Source organism: Natrix helvetica (genome assembly GCF_964273705.1).
Source record: "Natrix helvetica genome assembly, chromosome: 8".
NCBI classification, from domain to species: Eukaryota; Metazoa; Chordata; class Lepidosauria; order Squamata; family Natricidae; genus Natrix; species Natrix helvetica.
The window spans coordinates 28334548-28353038 of NC_138559.1; the positions used below are offsets into that span (position 1 = coordinate 28334548).

The 18491-nt window shown below is 47.9% G+C and overlaps 1 protein-coding gene across 5 annotated transcripts in view; it reads left to right on the forward strand.

The window, feature by feature from the left end:
* The window catches only part of DSCAML1 (DS cell adhesion molecule like 1), a 111981-nt gene that overhangs the window by 9165 nt on the left and 84325 nt on the right, over window positions 1–18491 (forward strand). For all 5 annotated transcript variants that reach the window (XM_081961379.1, XM_081961380.1, XM_081961382.1 and 2 more), the window contains exons 2-3: window positions 5715–6032; window positions 9378–9524. In XM_081961379.1, the coding sequence (XP_081817505.1) occupies window positions 5715–6032; window positions 9378–9524 (465 nt within the window). The remainder of the gene's footprint in view (window positions 1–5714; window positions 6033–9377; window positions 9525–18491) is intronic.

The following is an 18491-nucleotide window of genomic DNA, read 5'->3' on the forward strand; positions in this document are numbered from 1 at the left end:
TTCCATCAGGCGCTTGGGGCGGAACCATCTAATACCTTCCAGTTCCGCCTCCTCGCGGCGGGGGGTAGCACCAGGGAAGTCCAGCCGAAGAAGTGAGTGATCCGACCATGACAGGGGAATAGTGTCTAGATCCCCTATTCCCAGATCACTCGTCCACTGGCCAGAGACAAAAACAAGGTCCAGGGTGTGGCCTCCCTCATGAGTAGGGCCCTGAATTAACTGGGTCAGGTCCATGGCTGTCATGGAAGCCATGAACTCCCGAACCCCCTCAGACGCTTCTCCCATCGACGGCAGATTAAAATCCCCCATCACTAAAAGTTTGGGGGTCTCAACCGCCACCGATGAGATCAGCTCAAGGAGTTCGGGCAGGGCCGCTGAAGTATAGCGAGGAGCCAGGTATACTATCAGCAGGCCCAACTGCCTCCCTGGGCCCCATCTCACGACGAGGGACTCACACCCGGATGTCTGCGGCACAGTGAACTCTCTCGGCTCTAAGTCTTCCCGGATAATCACTGCTACCCCACCGCCCCTTCCCTGGGCCCGAGGCTGGTGAAATGCTCGATAACCTGGAGGGCACATTTCCACAAGGGGTAGACCTCCCTCGTGGCCCAACCAGGTCTCGGTTATTCCGGCGAGGTCCGGGTCCCCCTCCAAAATTAGATCGTGGATGAGGGGGGCCTTATTGACAACGGACCTCGCATTGCATAACAGCAGTCTCAGGCCTTGGGTCTGTAGATCCTGACCACCTAGTATGCAGGGGTTGGTACAAACGACCGGGAATGACCAAAAACCCCGGTCTCCCAACCGACTACGTGCTCTTAAACTGTCCTCGCACCTGCCCCTCCCTACGACCGTTGGTATTAAAGTGCCCTGCACAGGAATGCTATCTTCCTTCTCCTCCCCCACTCCGCTCCCTCCTCCTTCGACCACACCTAGATGCCTGGCTCTACCATCCCTCCTGACCTGTTCCCCCCCCTCCTCCCACCCCCCAACCCCAGGATCCCTACAAATTCTTAAAAAATATTTTACTAAAAAACCCCTTAATTTGCGCTTCCTCCACCTCTCAGGGTTAATAAACCCATCCTCAAGGTGGGCCCTCGAAAGGGCTGAAGGCCAGACCTGCGAGAAAGGGGATTCCCGCAGCCGCAGTAATTCCGGCTTCGTGTACATAGAAATGGAATCATGGGGTACAGTTAGTTGGTAACTGGTGCTGAAGAAATAGATGTAAAATCATTTGTTTGTCGAGAAGGTTTTCCTGACCCAAGATGAAAAGGGTGAGTTAATGGGCTAGTCGCCTCCCCGGGTTTCATTCAGGAGAGTTTCAAGATGGTGTAGGAACCGGCAAAGCAGATGTTAAAACGATGTTAAAAAGCAGATATTTAAAAGATGTTTAAAAAGATGTTAAAAGCAAACGCCAAGGTCACAATCAGAATAGTATCAAGGATTCAAATCTAGGTTCTAGGTTTGCCATTTAATTGTGTCTGCTCTGCTCTGAGAAACTTTAACCGGCTCACCCCTCCTATAGCTGCTTCGTTCAGATCTTCCTCCGTCTCCCTTCTCGCCTCTCACACAACGAGGCAGTCCTCCAGGTTTCTGGCCAACGCCCCGGCTAGCACGCCCACACGCCAACACGCCAGCACGCCAACAGACCGACATACTTGCAATCTTTCTCATCATCTTCCTGTCTCTCCAGCCTCTCCGCGCTTCTCCCTCACGCCTCCCACACTCCGTTCTCTGTTTGGTGCCAGATGATCCGTTCCATGCTCCACGTCTGGCGCTCTCACCAGCCAGACGGGCAACCACAGCCAAACGAGACCCACTTCGTATCTCCGTTCTTCTCCGTTCCTCCGTTCCTCTCTAGCCGCCTGACACTCAGCTCAGCTCCACACTCCACACTCCACACTCAGCTCCGCGCTCCACGCTCCACGCTCAGCTCCGCGCTCCACGCTCCCCATCTGGTGCTCTCACTAGCCAGATGGGAAGCCACAGCCACAGCCAGCAAACCATTCCATAACTCCTTCTCCACTCCATTCCGTTCTCCTTCTCCACTCCATTCCATTCTCCATTCTCCATTCCATTCTCCGCCTAAGCGCTGGCGCGTTCGGCGTCCTCGGAGTCCTTCGGTGTTTCAGCTTCTCGCTAGCCAGCTGACCGCCCCAAACGCCCTGCCCGGCCCCTCCTGGCCAGGGCAGAATCGGGGGGTGGTCGTCGACAAAGCACGACCCTCAGAGTAGCATTAGGGGTCGGCAGCACCTCTCCCAGATGGAAAACCCCTCCGCAATTTTGCGGAGCTCACACGGCAGCCGCCATCTGCCTCGGAAGCTCCTCCTCCCCTCCTGGCTGGGAGTGGTCGCCTCCTCTTCTTTAGGTTAAAACAGACTCTATTCTTTTAACCATTTTTCACAGAGTTTAGTTGCTTTGCCTTTTTGTAATTTTTATATTTCTATTGTGAATAAACAATTTAACATCATATTCGTATCTACAAGTGCATAAAGATATACATGGAGGTTCTCATATAAATGTGGCTTTTGTTGATAAGCATGGAGTATAAAAGTAGGTAGATTGCATATTTTGTATATTTATTATTTTAATTGAGTCGCCATCCCATAGTAAACATGCAGAGAAGATTCATGTCTTCAAGGCCCTCCAGAATGCTTTCAGGGTGGAAATTCTCTGGATCTCAGGGGGAACCTCTTTCTAGAAGGCAAGTGCCATGACTGAGAAGGTGGGCTTCTGGGGTCCTGATAGAGGTCGCTGTTGACTCAAAGGAATCAGTCTCTACCTACTGTTGTTGGATTAATGTGGCAAGGCTGACACCACAGGTAAGTCAGTCCTTCAGATAGCCAGAATCTGTGTCATGAAGGGCTTAATAGATGATAGCCAGCACCTTAAACCTCACCTAGAAGCAAACAAGTACAGCTTGTGAAGCAGAGCTGTCCCATGGGCAACTTAAGGCACGCCCACGCTGCCAGTGATGCTGCATTCTAGACCATTTGATGTTTCCGGGGGCTCCCTGAATTTCTACAAACTTTCCACAAAGGTAAAGGTAAACAAACCTAAGGTAACTTATTCGTGAAGTAAAATAGGGACTACAATAAAATCATAAGGTGCTAGGCAATATCAAGCTTTGATGTTCTCTCTAATGTGGCCAGAGAATGCCCAAGATTTTCATGGTTTATAATTGCGCATGATTTTCCAGGTGTCGTATTTGCTAGTGTGATTCTCTATGAGCCAAGGGCTGCTGTTTCGTGAAACTGATCATCTGTGCTGAAGACCCTTTGCCTTAGAAGAATACTCAGCAGGGGTGGTTTTCCATGGGACAGTTCCAGCTGTTTTGAACCCCCCCCCTTCAAGGGCCATTCGTGACCCTCTACTGGGAAGTGAAGGAAACATCTGAGTTCCCATTTTCTGAGCACCAGCCAAAAGGGCTTTGGTGCTACAGCTTCCAAATGGCTGCCATGATGATGAAAAGACAAACATTTTTCCCATCTTGCCTAGCGCTAATGGTCTCATCACTGCTTTGTGATGGGATGTGAATTGCTGTGCCCAATGCAGCTTTAATTTCTTTCCTCAAATGAGCAGTTGGGATGCATCTTCCCTGGAGGGCCAGTAAAGTACTTGGCTTGGAATATTAATAGAGGAGTTGTTTTGCGGCTGCTACTGTTCCTCTTCCTCCGATCGCCTCAAAAGCAGCGCTAGGGAAATAGGCAGGCAATGGGGAGCCCCTTGACAGTGGGGCTGGCGCAGGAAGGCTCCGTCCTCCATCTTGGCCTTGCCACCTGCCTAAGCACAGCTGAAGAGAGGGCTCAATCCAAATGGCTCTGGGGCCTCCAGCTGCCACCGAACCCTTCAGCAGCCAGGAAGAGGCCTGTGAGTGGAAGGGGGCAATGGGGGTGTGTGTTTAGTAATCAGCCTTGCAGGGAGCAACCGGGGCAGCCCAGTGGGGCCTGGAGCGCAGCAGGGCTTGGGAAATGGCGGTGGGGGCAGCAGGGCTGTGAGGGACTGAATCATTTTAGGCCACACTAAAAGGCCAGAGCTTCTTTTGCTTTGGCAGGGGCATTATGTGAGCGCGTTGCCTCCTGGATTCCAGGCCTTCCCATAAGTTGCCAGCTTCTTGTTCCCAATAAGATTCATTGGTGATTCTGAAACATATGCATTTTCCTAGATTTCCTGTCAATGCTGCTGAAGGTCTTCTGGGATGGGAGTCTCACTTTTGGCATGGTGGTAGATTTAATTCAGAAAGCCTGGCCCTGGAGATGGCCTGGGCTTGAGAAAAGCCCACCTGATCCCGACCTTCAAGGAAACCTTGTATTTTTCCCTCTGGAGCCCATTCCCTGGTCTGGAGCACTTTGGGGGAAATCTGGTGGTCCGCACAACTGCAAGTGCTAACTCATGAAGCTTTTCCTAGCATTTAGTCAGGATGTGGCTTCTGTTCAGTAAAAGCCTTTTCCTGTGTTCTTCTCTCTGGGGTGATGGCGGAATGTTGCGGAGATGCCTGCAGGGACCTGGAAACTGCTGCCCTGCCCGCTGCTCCTCTAAGGAGCACCGCTTGTGAGATAAGAGACCCGCTGGATGAGCCCACCCTTCCTCCCAGGGCCCAAAGGGCCATCTCTAGGGACTCAGCAGCAGGACCTTCCGTCTCCCACCATCGTTTCCCTGCAAGGGGTATATGAAGACAGGCCACCCTTGCCTCAGAAATAAGACTAGCCCTCATCACCCATGAATTTTTTCAGTCTTCTTTTAAGACACCCGAGTTACTCTTCTTTGACCCATCTTGTGGGAATGAATTCCATAGCTTACTGATGTGCTCAGTTCCAGTATGTCTCTTACTGATTTACACTGAAAAATTAATCAATTAATCCAATGTCACTAAGGTGTGAATCAGACCCTTCCAGTCAGGATCATTGAGTGACCATTGATCCTACTGTTTGGATAGTGATTGTGTGGGTGGGTGTTTATGTGTGGGTGTGCCTTCAAGTCAGTGTTGACTGCAACACTGTTGGCAAGATTTTGGAACTGGTGTGCCACTGCCTGCTTGCTAGGACTGTGACAGAGTGACTGGCCCAAGGTCATTCAGCTAAGGTGGCACTAAAATAGACGGCCTCCCGATTTCTAACCTAGTGTTACATGCAAGAAATCAAGAAGGCAGTTCAAATGAATATATATTTATTGCATGTTAACGCTCTCTACAAGAATCTGAACTATTTACGGTCCGAGCAAATTGGTGGTAGATAAGAGTCAATAGACCTTAAAGTGGGCTGGACTTAGGTCTCTTGTGGGCAGGAAAGGACTCAAAACTGATGATGTGTTTGACCCCTCAGGCTCTGTCGGGTCATCACTTACAGCCAGTGCCTTCACCACTACGTTGACAGCTGCGTTGGCTGTCACAAATTAAACTATTTGGAGGATGGGGAAAAATACTGATGGGCCACTTTTTCCCTGCTAGGTATCATGTTCCAAGCCTGGTCTTTATTCACCCACCCACCCCAACCTTTTTAGCAAAAGCATCTAATCTCTATTAGCCTCCAAATCATTTGAGCTGCTCTTTTCTACACTTTTCCCAACTCGATTTTCTCCTCCTTCCAAGGGGCCCATAGTACTTGGACGAAGGGGAGTGCTGAGCCAGGAGGAACAAGGAGGGGAGGCAGGGGCTTGCCGAGTTCAGGTGATCTTGTTCTTTGGGAACTGCATTCACTTTCTGCTTGCCCCCATAGCACACACTGAAGATGTGGGTACCAGCCTCTATTTTGTGAACGACTCCATCCAGCAGGTGACCTTCTCCAGCTCTGTGGGAGTGGTCATCCCTTGTCCAGCAGCAGGATCGCCCAGTGCCACCCTTCGCTGGTACCTTGCTACTGGGGATGACATCTACGACGTCCCACACATCCGCCACGTCCATGCCAATGGGACTCTTCAACTTTACCCCTTTTCGCCATCTGCCTTCAACAGCTTTATCCACGACAATGTTTACTTCTGCACTGCAGAGAACTCCGTGGGCAAAATCAGGAGCCCAAACATCCGGGTCAAAGCAGGTATTGGCTGGCTGAGGGAGGGCGGTTAGGGTTAGGTTAGGCTTGGTGCCAGAGAATCATATTTGCTGGGGAAAGAAAAATACACTGGGATGCAATAGGTCTTCAGTAGCTGTGACGGAGGTCTGATTCTGCTTTCTGAATGGCATTTGGGCCCTGGACACAATCCATTGTGAGCTACAGGCTAAGCAGTTGGAGGACTAATTAAGCAGAGGGAAGGGAGGAGCAGGTGGGAGACCATTTTTGGTCAATGATCAACCAAGTGGGTGGATGAGGAGCCCCATTGGTTTCATTAGGTAAACTATTAAACACCGGTTGCCAAAGTGCACAGACCAGCTTGATACCCAACTTCTTCCTTCCTTGCCTCCCAGGGTGGGATAGGACATTAAAGACCAAGACGTGAATTATTTACTTGAATTGCAATACTAAATATAAAAATGTTTCTATATGTGCACATGATTTTATTTTTATTTTGAGGGCTCTGTGCCATGATGATTTCCTTAGAATTCTTAACAGGCAGCCTTTAACCTTCTTCCTTTGAATTCTGTTCTCCTGGATGTGAGGAGCAAGGGGGAAGAGACTCTTTTTAAATAGCTTTGTGATAGTCCTTATTTATTGCAACTTTATTTCTTGTTTCCTCCTGTTTGGGAAATTAGCTCAATAGCTTCTCATGGGGTTAGCCAAATACATGCATTGCAGCACCCACCTAGATCCATAGTCATTCTTGGATGGCATCAATAATCAAGTGTTGGGATGTGTCAAATGTGGTTCTGGATTCTAATTCACATTGCAGTGGGATCTCACTCATGCTTGGAAAACAAAATCTTGTTTGCATTTGTCTACAACTGCTTCAGAAGAGGTGCCTAAGAATAATAAAGGCAGAATATAAATCAAAAAGTAAAAGAAAGAAAGAAATGGGAGTTGCCTTGCCCTTATATATCTGGGGTCTCCATCCACTGGCTTGTTCTCCATTGCAATGGAAGTTCAGCAGGGATCAGGCCTATGGAAATCCTCGCAGGTGTTGCCTCCAAAATTATGTCTCCGTTTCTTCAGTTGTGGGCGCCCAGCATAGAAAGGAGCAGGATCAAGTGCAAAGAAACTTGAGGTCTGCCTGGAGAAGCTAAGGTACAGCTTCTGTCTTGGAAGTAGGATTTTCCTGAAGGACCCTTGGAAGTCCCCAGAAACATTTCATGCATCTAACCGTACTGGAGGGAGGTTTGTTCAGTGGGAGCAAGCTAAAGGATTTGTCTGCTCTGGTCAGGCGGGGAGAGATGCACCTAACCTTAGGTACGCATGGAGAGCAGCTGACCCACTTGAGGCTGAGTCAGGGCTATGATTGTTTAGCTTCTGTTTGCACTTGGTTGGTTGCTGCAACTCAAAAGATACCCCATGGAACCAGGAGAAAGCACAGAGCCTTTTGATTGGTGATTGGAGGAAGAGCTCCAATATTTGGGGCTTCATTAATTAGGAAAATAAGTGAATGAATGTGAACATGGTAGAAGGTATAAAGTTATGCATGCTTTGAAACAAAGGATGAAATCATTTTTTCCTTCATCTCGTTAAGTCTGAACCTAATGGAGCTGTCTGAGATAAACGGATATGGAAGAGTCCCGAAGGTGCTTCTTTAAAAGGTGACCTGACTTCCATTGTTTTTGCTGGAAGACATTTCATTTCCCATGCAAGCGAAACTTCTTCAAACCGTTTTCAACCTGGATGACTGAGAATCTCCATAGACATTTGGCTATGGAAGAAGTTGAAAGCAGGCAAAGAGCAATGTTTCTTTTACATTGTGTATTTTAAAGCAAAGCTTGTTGCCTTGATTGTGGCAAGTGTCAGGAAGACCATTTTATGCTCCTTGTCTGAATTCTGAGCTGATAAGGAACAGCAACAACAAGGAGCCATGCGAGAGAATGGGCTGGGCAGTCATGTCCTGCTTGTGGACTTCTCAAACTGGACGTGGAATGGACATCTTCTTCTCAAAGAGGATAGTGGGAGAACTTCCTAGGAAAGAGAGGGTAGATTGGTGATTGACAGTTGATGGATAGAAAACCAAAGAGCAGGTTCAAATCTGCTCAAATGTAGTTCTCCATAAGATGGAACAAATCAGAATCATGATGAAGTAAAGGGAGGGATGTGAAGAGAAATACTTTTAAGATTTTTGTTTTGCTTCATGGCATGTTCCGTTTGATCTATAAGAACATATTTCATACTATGATCATTCTTTGTACATTAAAGTAATTTTGGGGGCATGTTACGCCCTCTTACTCCTGCTACGTCTCCCTTTAAGAATTTTATCTAAATATCCTGTATCCAATTTAGCAGGAAAGTTAAAACAGGGTGTCTACCTATAAAGTATTATTCAGTGTGGAGGACACCTGGTATGAGGTTGTGAAAAGGGCAAGGAATGAAGGACAGGCAAGAGGGGAAGCAAGAGAAGAAAGAGTCCTAAAGTACAACCCACCCTTGCAGTTGGCCTTTTGGCTAATGCTGGCCTTGGAATGTTAGTCTGGATAATCATCTATGGGAGAAGCTCTGGTGGATGAGGAGAAGTTTTGACTAGGCTACCTCTGAGATGCCTTCTAGGTCTCTGGTTCTATGAAGTTCTGGAAATTTTCAAAAGCAGCCTCTTCTTTCCTTCTTTGTCAGGTGCCCTGCCTCCCTCCCCCGACAATTCCACTCTAATCTTAATTCACAGCCAGTTTCACCCCTAAAGATCTTTGGGGTTGGGCTCAAAGGGTATCCTCTGTGCTTGTGCTCCTGTGAACTCCTGTGAACTAGGCTACCAAGAGAGACTAGCAGGAGTTTCCTGGGAAAGAAGGTAACATCAACAGTGAAATGCCATCCTCAGAGAGGCTTATTTGGCACCTGCCTTGATGACACTTTGGTACCCAGAAAAGGCTTGTTTCTTTATTCTGTTCTTTCATTTTACACTGTTTTAAATAAGCTTTCCATTGAATTGTTTTATTGCAGAAATTCATTTTTAAGAATCTCAGTTAAAAGCCACCCATAGCAATCAGTTGCGCTGAAGACAAATCTTTGTAACAGTTTTTCAGGTTAAGAACATCTTCTGTCAACCCTCAGCTTATGGTGTGTACTGTATTTTCTACTCTCCCATCTTTGTCCTTTCCTGTTTTGACTAGAATGAGATTTTTGAAGCTGGAAAATCAGCAGATCAGGATAAAATACACATATAAGGTGCAGCCTTATCCTAATTAATGAAGCTATGGTCTGGTGCAATCTTTGGTGTACACCCTGTATGGTGAAGAGATGTGGGAAGGTGTGAAATTAATTTTGGGTGAAGTATACAATCTGCTAATCTGTCTGCTCACCTATTGTTTTTCTTCCCAGTGTTCAGGGAACCTTACACAGTTCGAGTGGAGGATCAACGATCAATGCGTGGAAACGTGGCTGTTTTTAAGTGCCTCATTCCTTCTTCAGTGCAAGAATATGTTAATGTTGTATCCTGGGAGAAAGATACAGTTTCTATCATCTCTGGTAAGAGGGGTAACGGCACTGTTCCTCCTTCTATTGCATGGCATTTCTAGGGGCCTCCTGAAGGTCTACTTTTGGGTGTGTCTCCAAGAGTCATTGATCAAAAGTACAATCTGATCAGGCTGATCACAAACCTTGGCTAGGTTTTCCTCACTGGTAGATTTCTGTGAGGATCTTTTTTGCTTCAAGTGGTTTGCCAAGCTTCTAACAGGTTTTTCACCTTTCTCTCAGTATCTTTGACTTAGGATGTTAATACAAGTTTAATTTGTTCTGGCACTATTCAGCTCAGTTGTATCTCCTTGCTTAAATTTTGGTAAGACATCTGGCCATGTATGCCCAAAGAATTTTGAATTTATCTTTCAAAATTGTCTCATATGTATCTTAATGATTTTTCTTTTACCATATTTTTGGGAGCATAAGGCGCACCTTTTTTCCTCAAAAAAGAGGTTGAAAATCTGGGTGCGTCTTATACATCGAATGCAGAATTTTTTTGCCTCCCATAGCCCGGCCCCTTCACCAAAATGGCCGTACATACCCATATGGAGGCTTTCAGAGAGCTCCTGGGGGCTGGGGAGGGCAGAAATGAGCAAAAAACAGTTCGTTTTTTGCCCCCCAGTCCCCAGCAGCACTCTATAAACCTCCATAAGGCTATGCATGCAATTTTCTTTGACAAAAAATGGGCCCATTTTTGCAAAAAACAGGCTGTTTTTTGCTCGTTTTGGGGGGGGGGAGCACTCTGCAAGCCCCCCAAGGCTATTCATGCCTTTTTTTAAAAAATGAAAATGACATTGATCAAATGCTGTGCCAGCAGAAACAAAGTCTTAGGTGCTGCAGATTGTCAGTGATTTCTTTCTCCAGCACATGGATAAATACACCTGGAAACATCTCCCTCCCTCCCTCCCTCCCTCCCTCCCTCCTCTGTCTCTCTCTCTCTCCCTACCTACCTACTGTATTTCTATTGCTCCCTGTCCCTCTCTCTACCTACCTACCTACCTACTCTCTCTCTCCCTATCTATCTACTGTATTTCTCTCTCTCTCTCTATTTCTCTCTCTCTCTCTATCCCTCTACCTACCAACCTACCTACTCTCTCTCTCCCTACCTATCTACTGTATTTCTCTCTATCTCTTTCTATTTCTCGCTATCCCTCTACCTACCTACTTACACACACTCTCTCTCTCCCTACTGTATTTCTTTCTCTCCCTTTCTCTCCCTCTATTTACCTACCTACTTTTTTTTTATTTGCCTCTTCAAAACCTTAGTGCGTCTTATACTCCAAAAATACAGTATACAGCTCTGCATGTCACCTTTATAAGCTTTGCATTCAAAGATTGGAGAAATAGCCATTTCTGCATGAAATTTGAAAGAGAAAATGTGAAGCTGGTTTTTTGTTCATGTCAAGAGATAAGGGGGTTGGGATTGGTCACAGTCATGAAATAGGAACTAAAGGTAGTCCTCAGATAATGGCAGTAATTAGGATTGAAATTTCCATCGCTAAGTGATGCAATCATAAAGCACCATGTCAGTGACGATGCCTCATAGCGGTGGCATTTCTGGCTGCCTTTCTTAAGTGGATTCTGTGTCGTCATTAAGTGGACGATGTCCCGTGGTCCTGATTTGTGATTTCCTGACAGATTCCCCATTGACTTTGCTTGTCAGATAATACAATAATACAATAGTAGAGTTGGAAGGGACCTTGGAGGTCTTCTAGTCCAACCCCCTGCCTAGGCAGGAAACCCTATACCGTTTCAGACAAATAGCTATCCAACATCTTCTTAAAGACTTCCAGTGTTGGGGCATTCACAACTTCTGGAGGCAAGCTGTTCCACTGATTAATTGTTCTCACTGTCAGGAAATTCCTCCTCAGTTCTAAATTGCTTCTCTCCTTGATTAGTTTCCACCCATTGCTTCTTGTTCTACCCTCAGGTGCTTTGGAGAATAGTTTGACTCCCTCTTCTTTGTGGCAACCTCTGAGATATTGGAACACTGCTATCATGTCTCCCCTAGTCCTTCTTTCTCTTAAGCTAAACATACCCAGTTCCTGCAACCGTTCTTCATATGTTTTAGTCTCCAGTCCCCTAATCATCTTTGTTGCTCTTCTCTGCACTCTTTCTAGAGTCTCCACATCTTTTTTACATCGTGGCGACCAGAACTGAATGCAGTATTCCAAGTGTGGCCTTACCAAGGCATTATAAAGTGGTATTAACACTTCACGTGATCTTGATTCTATCCCTCTGTTGATGCAGCCTAGAACTGTGTTGGCTTTTTTGGCAGCTGCTGCACACTGCTGGCTCATATTTAAATGGTTGTCCACTAGGACTCCAAGATCCCTTTCACAGTTACTACTACTGAGTATGGTATCACCTATACTGTACCTGTGCATTCCGTTTTTGTTGCCTAAATGTAGAACCTTACTCTTTTCACCATTGAATTTCATGCATTACACCACTGGGACACAGCAATGTCATATTGCAAGTTGATCACTGAGTGCCAGGAATCACAATCTTATGACCACATGGATGCTGCAGTGGCCAGAACTTTGAGGACCAGTCCTAAGTACCACTTTTTCAGTGCTATTGTAACTTCAGTGGTCGGTGAACATGTCATTAAACAAGGATCACCTGTATACAGAATCAAAGTTTGTACTCAGCTTGGAAATACATTAAAAAGGAATCCACCATATATGGGTGGCTTTCTTAAAGCTGTCTTACAATAAAATGCTGTCTTGAGTGAATTTGGTGGCAAAACTCTACAAGGCCCTTTGGTGGGTCCTCCATCCAAGAGAAGATTTCATGGCCTTCAGTTTTGCAAAGATTATAAGAGTTTGAATAGACCTGGAAGAGGAAGAAAGGCATGTGCCTCACCCCTCTGTTTGACCTTTCCAGTGTACGATCTGCATGATGAAAAGAAAGGGGAAACAATAAAGAGCTCATTGATTTGTGAGTTGTGCTTGCCTGGAGCATTTTCTGTTTGATCGGTAGACTAAGGGGGTCCCTTTTTCAGAAATTCTGAATAGGTCCTACTGGTTTTGTGATTCTGGAGTCCTGATTTTAGCTGCTGTGGCTTGGGTAGCTTGGAGGCATGGGTGAAGTAGATGGAACGTACTTGGCTGTTGAGGTACTTCAGAAAGCTGGCTTGGTCTACAACTAAGAAATGTTCGTGTATAATTTAATGGGGAAATTTCATCCCCAGGTTGATGGGTGGGAGGGAATTGTCCAAGTCTTTCTTGACTATGTTGATGCTCCTGCTTGAGGTAGGCTTTGTGTGTGTGTGTGTAACTTGCTTTCTTTGAAAAAAACCTGCAAAGGTGATCGCTTTGTGGCAGAGACTTCAGCAAGTCTGCCATTCAGGAAGTACTTGTGATGTATATTGGAGGGGAGCTGACGAGGGAAACGGTTTTAGCATTAGGGCCTCTTGTGGTACCTGGCAAGCCTTTGGGGCTATTGGTGGAACATAATTTTGTCAGTCATAATTCATATTCAGGAAACAAGTGGAAATTGACAAAGGCACAAGAAATGTCAGTGTTACAATGGAGTACTTCAGTCTCCAAGGATGGATCTGGACTGCTAGGATTACATTTATGTCTTGACCTGACTCTGCAGGATGGCTCTAAGGTGCTCTGACTTCTAGATGATATGAAAATTCTTATAATGTCAAACTCAACTTTTTCATTTCCTTTTTTTTATTTCAATCATCTGCCAAATCTTTAGTCCTTGGAGCAGCTTAACATCACTTTTGAATATTTGGCAATATCCAGTGTGAATTGGCAAGGAAGCCAGGAAACCCAGCTTGACAAGATATTGTTAATATCCAATTATTGGATATTAATATTTCCTATTGTATTGTTAACTATCCACCCATTTAAGCACTTTTTTGGGGAAAAGTGACCTGCCAAGAGTGAAAAAAGCGTTAGCTAATAGTTCTTTTTCTGAGGCTTGTCATCTTGCCGGGTAACAGAGCATGGCTGCCAAACACATGACTGGTTTAATACCACTCGTACCGGTTGGTGCTGTTCCTCTGGAGCATCCCACTTGTTTAACGTCTGAAGCCTGATCTTGGAGGCTGACATCCACAACATTCCTCTTGAAGCGGAGCCTTTTTAATCAGCGTACCACTGATGTCACGGATGAGTCCAGAAGATAACTGGTATTTAATCATAACCTGTAATACTGATGATGGTTACTGGGAATGGGTGCTTTCCATTTGTCTCATGGGCTGCTTGCAACCTTACAAAAAGAGATGATGAGCTTCCTGTCTTGCTGGCCTAACCCATCCATACCAGTGCTGCACCTTCAGTTTGCCTGTACGTTTCAGCCATCCCATCTCTAAAAAAAGTAGCCTTGCCAGGAAGCAATTATTTTTAACTCATGGATTTTAAGTATTGAACTGAATTGAATAGAATACTTTATGTGGTAAAGTATGATTAGACACACAAGGACCTTGTCTCTGGTACAGAAGGACTTAGTGTTGTGTTTGCTATTTGATAGATTTCACCAAGAGAAATGGAGGGTTATTTTTTATATCTGATAGCTGACCTGCAACACTTTAGCAGTCTTATCCAGGTACCAAAGTTTCTTATTGTTGCTCTTCAAAAGATCCTTCCAAGACTTTCACATTATAATCTGGTCTTGACCTCATCATTGCCTGAGATTTATGGTGATGCTCCTGTTCAACTTTTGACTTGCCCATAGGTTTTTATGTAGGGCATTTTTGGTGCTGCAGTGCCCACAGCCGGAGGCTTCTGGTCACCCCCTTGTGTATCTTATTGCAGAAGCAAATCGCCTCATTTGAGAACTGGTCACCTCTCTTTTCCCCCTCCCCCCAGGGTCTCTGTTAATGGCGTTCAGGGGTGAGAAGGTTTGCTGCCCCTTGGAGCTCCCCTTTGTTCTCTAGCACCACCGTCCTTTAAGGACCATTACCTTTGCCAACCTTTCCTGGTTGCCTGGCATGTTTCTGGAGCTTCTCAGATGCATCCACTGTGAGGCAAACCGATGGCCTGTTTTCCAGGGCGCTGCTCTGGAGAGTCCAAGGAAGGAAGGGTTAAATACAGCCAATCTGCCCAGAACTGAATTGAAACTTTAAGCCACGCCTCTGGTGCCGATTATCTTCAGTTTTTTTTCAATTCAGCTAGCCCAGTGGACGCCCTTAGAGTTTTTCCAATTCTGAGATAAATTCCTTGGACTCTCAAGAGTTCTTTTAATAAGGAACATAGGGAAATAAGGAAAGTAATCACGCAGAGCAGGCTGGTGAGTGAAAAATATTGTTTTTAATTGCCATTTTCACCCTTGGCTCTCCTGGTGTCCAGGGCTTCGCTCAGGCTCCTCGAGGCCACAGGCAGCTGTTGAGGAAAGCACGTGGGTCAGAGTGCCGACGCCAGCGCTGTTAGGGCACCCCTACTGGGGGCCATTTCCCGCTGGGAGCCTGCTGTTGCCATTTGTGCTTCTTGCAAGTCAGATTGCAGCACGAGCTTCCAGGGCAGCCATTTTGGCCATTAGGGCAAAGCAGCAGTGAGTTCTGGCCGCCATTTTGGATTGCGCAACTTTCAGTTTCGTCGAGTAAAAAAGTTTGCCGCAGCTGCCTGAAGCCTGGCTCTTTGCAGGAGCCGCTTGGATTCAGACTTGACCGGTGTGACCGGCGACCTGGGCCCCAATCCAATCGTTTAATAGTGGCGTGGGATTGTGGCCTGCTGGGTCGCCCCCTTGGATCTCCTGCAGGCGCTGGGAGCGAATTCTGCTCACGCGAAAAGCTCCAGTGATTGAATCAGGCCTTGCAGTTTTTGTCTCCTCAGGAGCATCGTGCTGCGGTGGGCTTTGTGGAGGTGGTGAGTGGTGGTCTTCCCATCCCCTACTATCCTGTCCAGAGGTTATTACCATGGCAGATCAGGCCCCTGAAACTTCTGAGGGTGTCTCTTCCAGAGCCCCTATAAGACAGGCCGGGAAAGCTGCCAGGGAGGCCATTAGAGGGAGTAAGCCTTACTCCAGGCATGGTCCCAAACAAGGCTCGGGCCTAGACAAGGATGCTTTAAGACGCCAGAAGGCCTTAGAAAAGCAGTTCTCCAAGGCCCAACAGCAGGCCCATTCTTCCCTTTCGGTGTCTCCTGGGGAGCCCTCCAGGGAACTTCCTCCAGCCCAGGGAGGGCCCATTTCTGATAGTGAGGAGGAAGGCCAGGAATTCTCCCCCACGGCTTCCTTTGCCATGGCTACTTCTCCAGGCCCCTCAATGGCTGACCAAGCCGATCTCTTTGCCTGTCCCTCAGATATGGAAGAGGGACCAGCTCCAATGGGACCCTTGGCCCCTCAGCAGCCGATCCCAGGGCCCGCTCATGGGGTTCGCCCCATTGAGGACCAGGGGCCTAACTTATCTAGTGAAATGCAGGATATCATTAACAGGGCCATTTCCCAGGGCATTGAGGCAGGCATGCAAAGGAGGGGCAAGCGCATTCGCAAGACCCACCATTTGCAGCCCCAGGAGGATCCTAGGGAGATGACTCCTAGTCTTCCACCCCCGTCCCTGCATTCTTCGGTGGCTACCGATGATTCAGACTGGGAGGAGGAGGAGGATATCCTTCCTAGGCAGGAAGCTGAATTCTCTGGGGAGGAGTCAGGCCCATCCAAAAAACCAGCCTTTTCAGGCCTATTTAAATTGGACAACTTTAAAACTATTCTAGACAAGGCAAAAATCTCAACGCGTCTGCGGTCAACTCCCCCAGCCCAAGAGGCCGTAGATCCTGAGGACCTATCTGGGGATCTTTTTGAAGAACCTATTTCGGTCCAGGAAATTGTTCCTGTGCCCAAGATGTTCCTCAATTTAGTGCAGAGGCAGTGGGCCCCAGCAGCAATGACAAAAGGCTGTACACGGTGGATGCCAGCCTGGAGGATCTGCTCAAGCTACCTCCAATTGATCCCCCTGTAGCGGCTCTCACTTCCTCCTCTGTTCTCCCTCCTGACCTGTTGGAGGGGCTCAAGGCAGAGGATAAGAGAACCGAGACTGCTTGCCACAAGACTCACCAGGCAGCAGCGTGGGCTATTAAGTCATCCGCTTCTGCCTCCTTTTTCTCCAGGGCAGCTCTCCTGTGGCTAAGGCAGCTGTTGAGAAAGATACCTGCCAAGGACGTTAAAGTGAGGCAGGATATCAATAAGATCATGGCAGCCACAGAGTACACCGCTGATGCCACTCTGAGTGCTGCTAAATTTGCCTCACGCGCCCTGGCGTCTAATGTGACTTCCAGACGTCTTCTGTGGCTTAGACATTGGAACGTGGACATGCGCTCCAAATGGAAGCTTGTTACTGCCCCCTTTAAAGGGGACAAGCTGTTTGGAGAGATCCTTGATCCAGTCCTTGTGGAAAACAAGGACAAAAAGAAGGTGATGCCGTCAGTCGCTAAAAAGTCTGATCGTAAGGGATCCAACTCCTATAGGAGGCAGCCCTTTCGGAGCAATGAGCCCTCCACTAGCTCCGCCCCCTATCATCGGGTGTATTCCCAGCAGGGCGAGCGGTCCCAGGACCGTCAGTCCTTTCGTGACAGAGGTCGCCAGCAGCATTACTCCAAGCGGCCATTTCGGGTGGGCTCCGGCTCACGGCCTTTTAGGAGATATAAATGACCATCAGAGGTCAGCTCCCATAGGAGGGCGACTACAGTTATTTCACGCCAAATGGGAGCAGACCACGTCGGACCAGTGGGTTCTTCAAACGGTCCGCATGGGTCTCACTATGGAGTTCTGGTCCCCCCCTCCCGCCACTTCATCAGGTGTCCAGTTCCCTCGGGCATAGTCAAAAGATCCCTCATGGAACGGGAGATAAGGCAGCTCAGAGAAATCAGGGCCATAGAGCCTGTTCCAGCAGGCCAGGAGGGAACAGGATATTACTCCATCCTATTTCTGGTTCCCAAAAACTCCGGAGGGTGGAGGGGGATATTAGATCTAAAAAAGTTCAATTACCACGTGACATATCGCAGGTTCAAAATGTAGTCCCTCCAGTCCATCTTGGGGTGCATCAGACCAGGCGATATACTAACGTCCATAGACCTCAAGGAGGCCTACCTCCACGTCCCTATCCGCAAAGCCCACCGCAAGTTCCTGAGGTTCACGTACGCGGGCCGCCACTACCAGTATCGGGCCTTGCCGTTTGGCCTGTCATCGGCACCCAGGACATTTACAAAGGTTCTCGCAGCCGTGGCGGCCTTCCTCTGGTCACATCCGGTCAGACTGCACTGTTATCTGGACGATGTTCTCATTCTGTCATCGTCGCATCAACAAGCAGCCAGAGACCTGGAGCACACCATTCAGGTGCTCCAAGACCACGGATTCTCCATCAACCTGGAGAAAAGTCATCTTGTTCCAACGACCAGGCTGCAACATCTAGGAGCCGTCATAGACGCCGTCTTGTGCACAGTATCCCTGTCCCCGGAAAGGGTGGCCAGTCTCCGGGAAAAGGTCATTCATGTGCAGCAGTCACGCCTGGTCAAGGTGGTCCAGCTCTCACAGCTCCTAGGCAAGATGACTTCGTGCCTGTCCATCGTGCCTTGGGCAAGACTTCACTCCCGCCCGCTTCAGTGGCTCCTGCTTCCATACCAAAGAGCCAACAAAAGCAGCTCAACAAGGCTGATTCCAGTCCCTGTAGAGGTATGTCGCTCCCTCAAGTGGTGGCTGTCTCCGGCCCTGTTAAAGGGGTCTCCATTCAGGGAGCCAGTCCGTCTCACCATCACGACGGATGCCAGCCTGTTCGGCTGGGGGGCCCATTGCCGCAACCAGCTTGCACAGGGCAGGTGGTCCCCCTCCGAGGCCGCTCACAGCATCAACTGGCTGGAGCTGAGGGCGGTCAGGTTGGCACTCAGGCGGTTCCAGAGCACCATTCAAGGTCAGCACGTGCGCATTCTGACAGACAATGTAGCCACCAAAGCACACATCAATCGCCAGGGAGGCACGCGCTCCAGATCCCTGATGAAGGAGGCGGAGCTCTTGGGTCGATGGGCG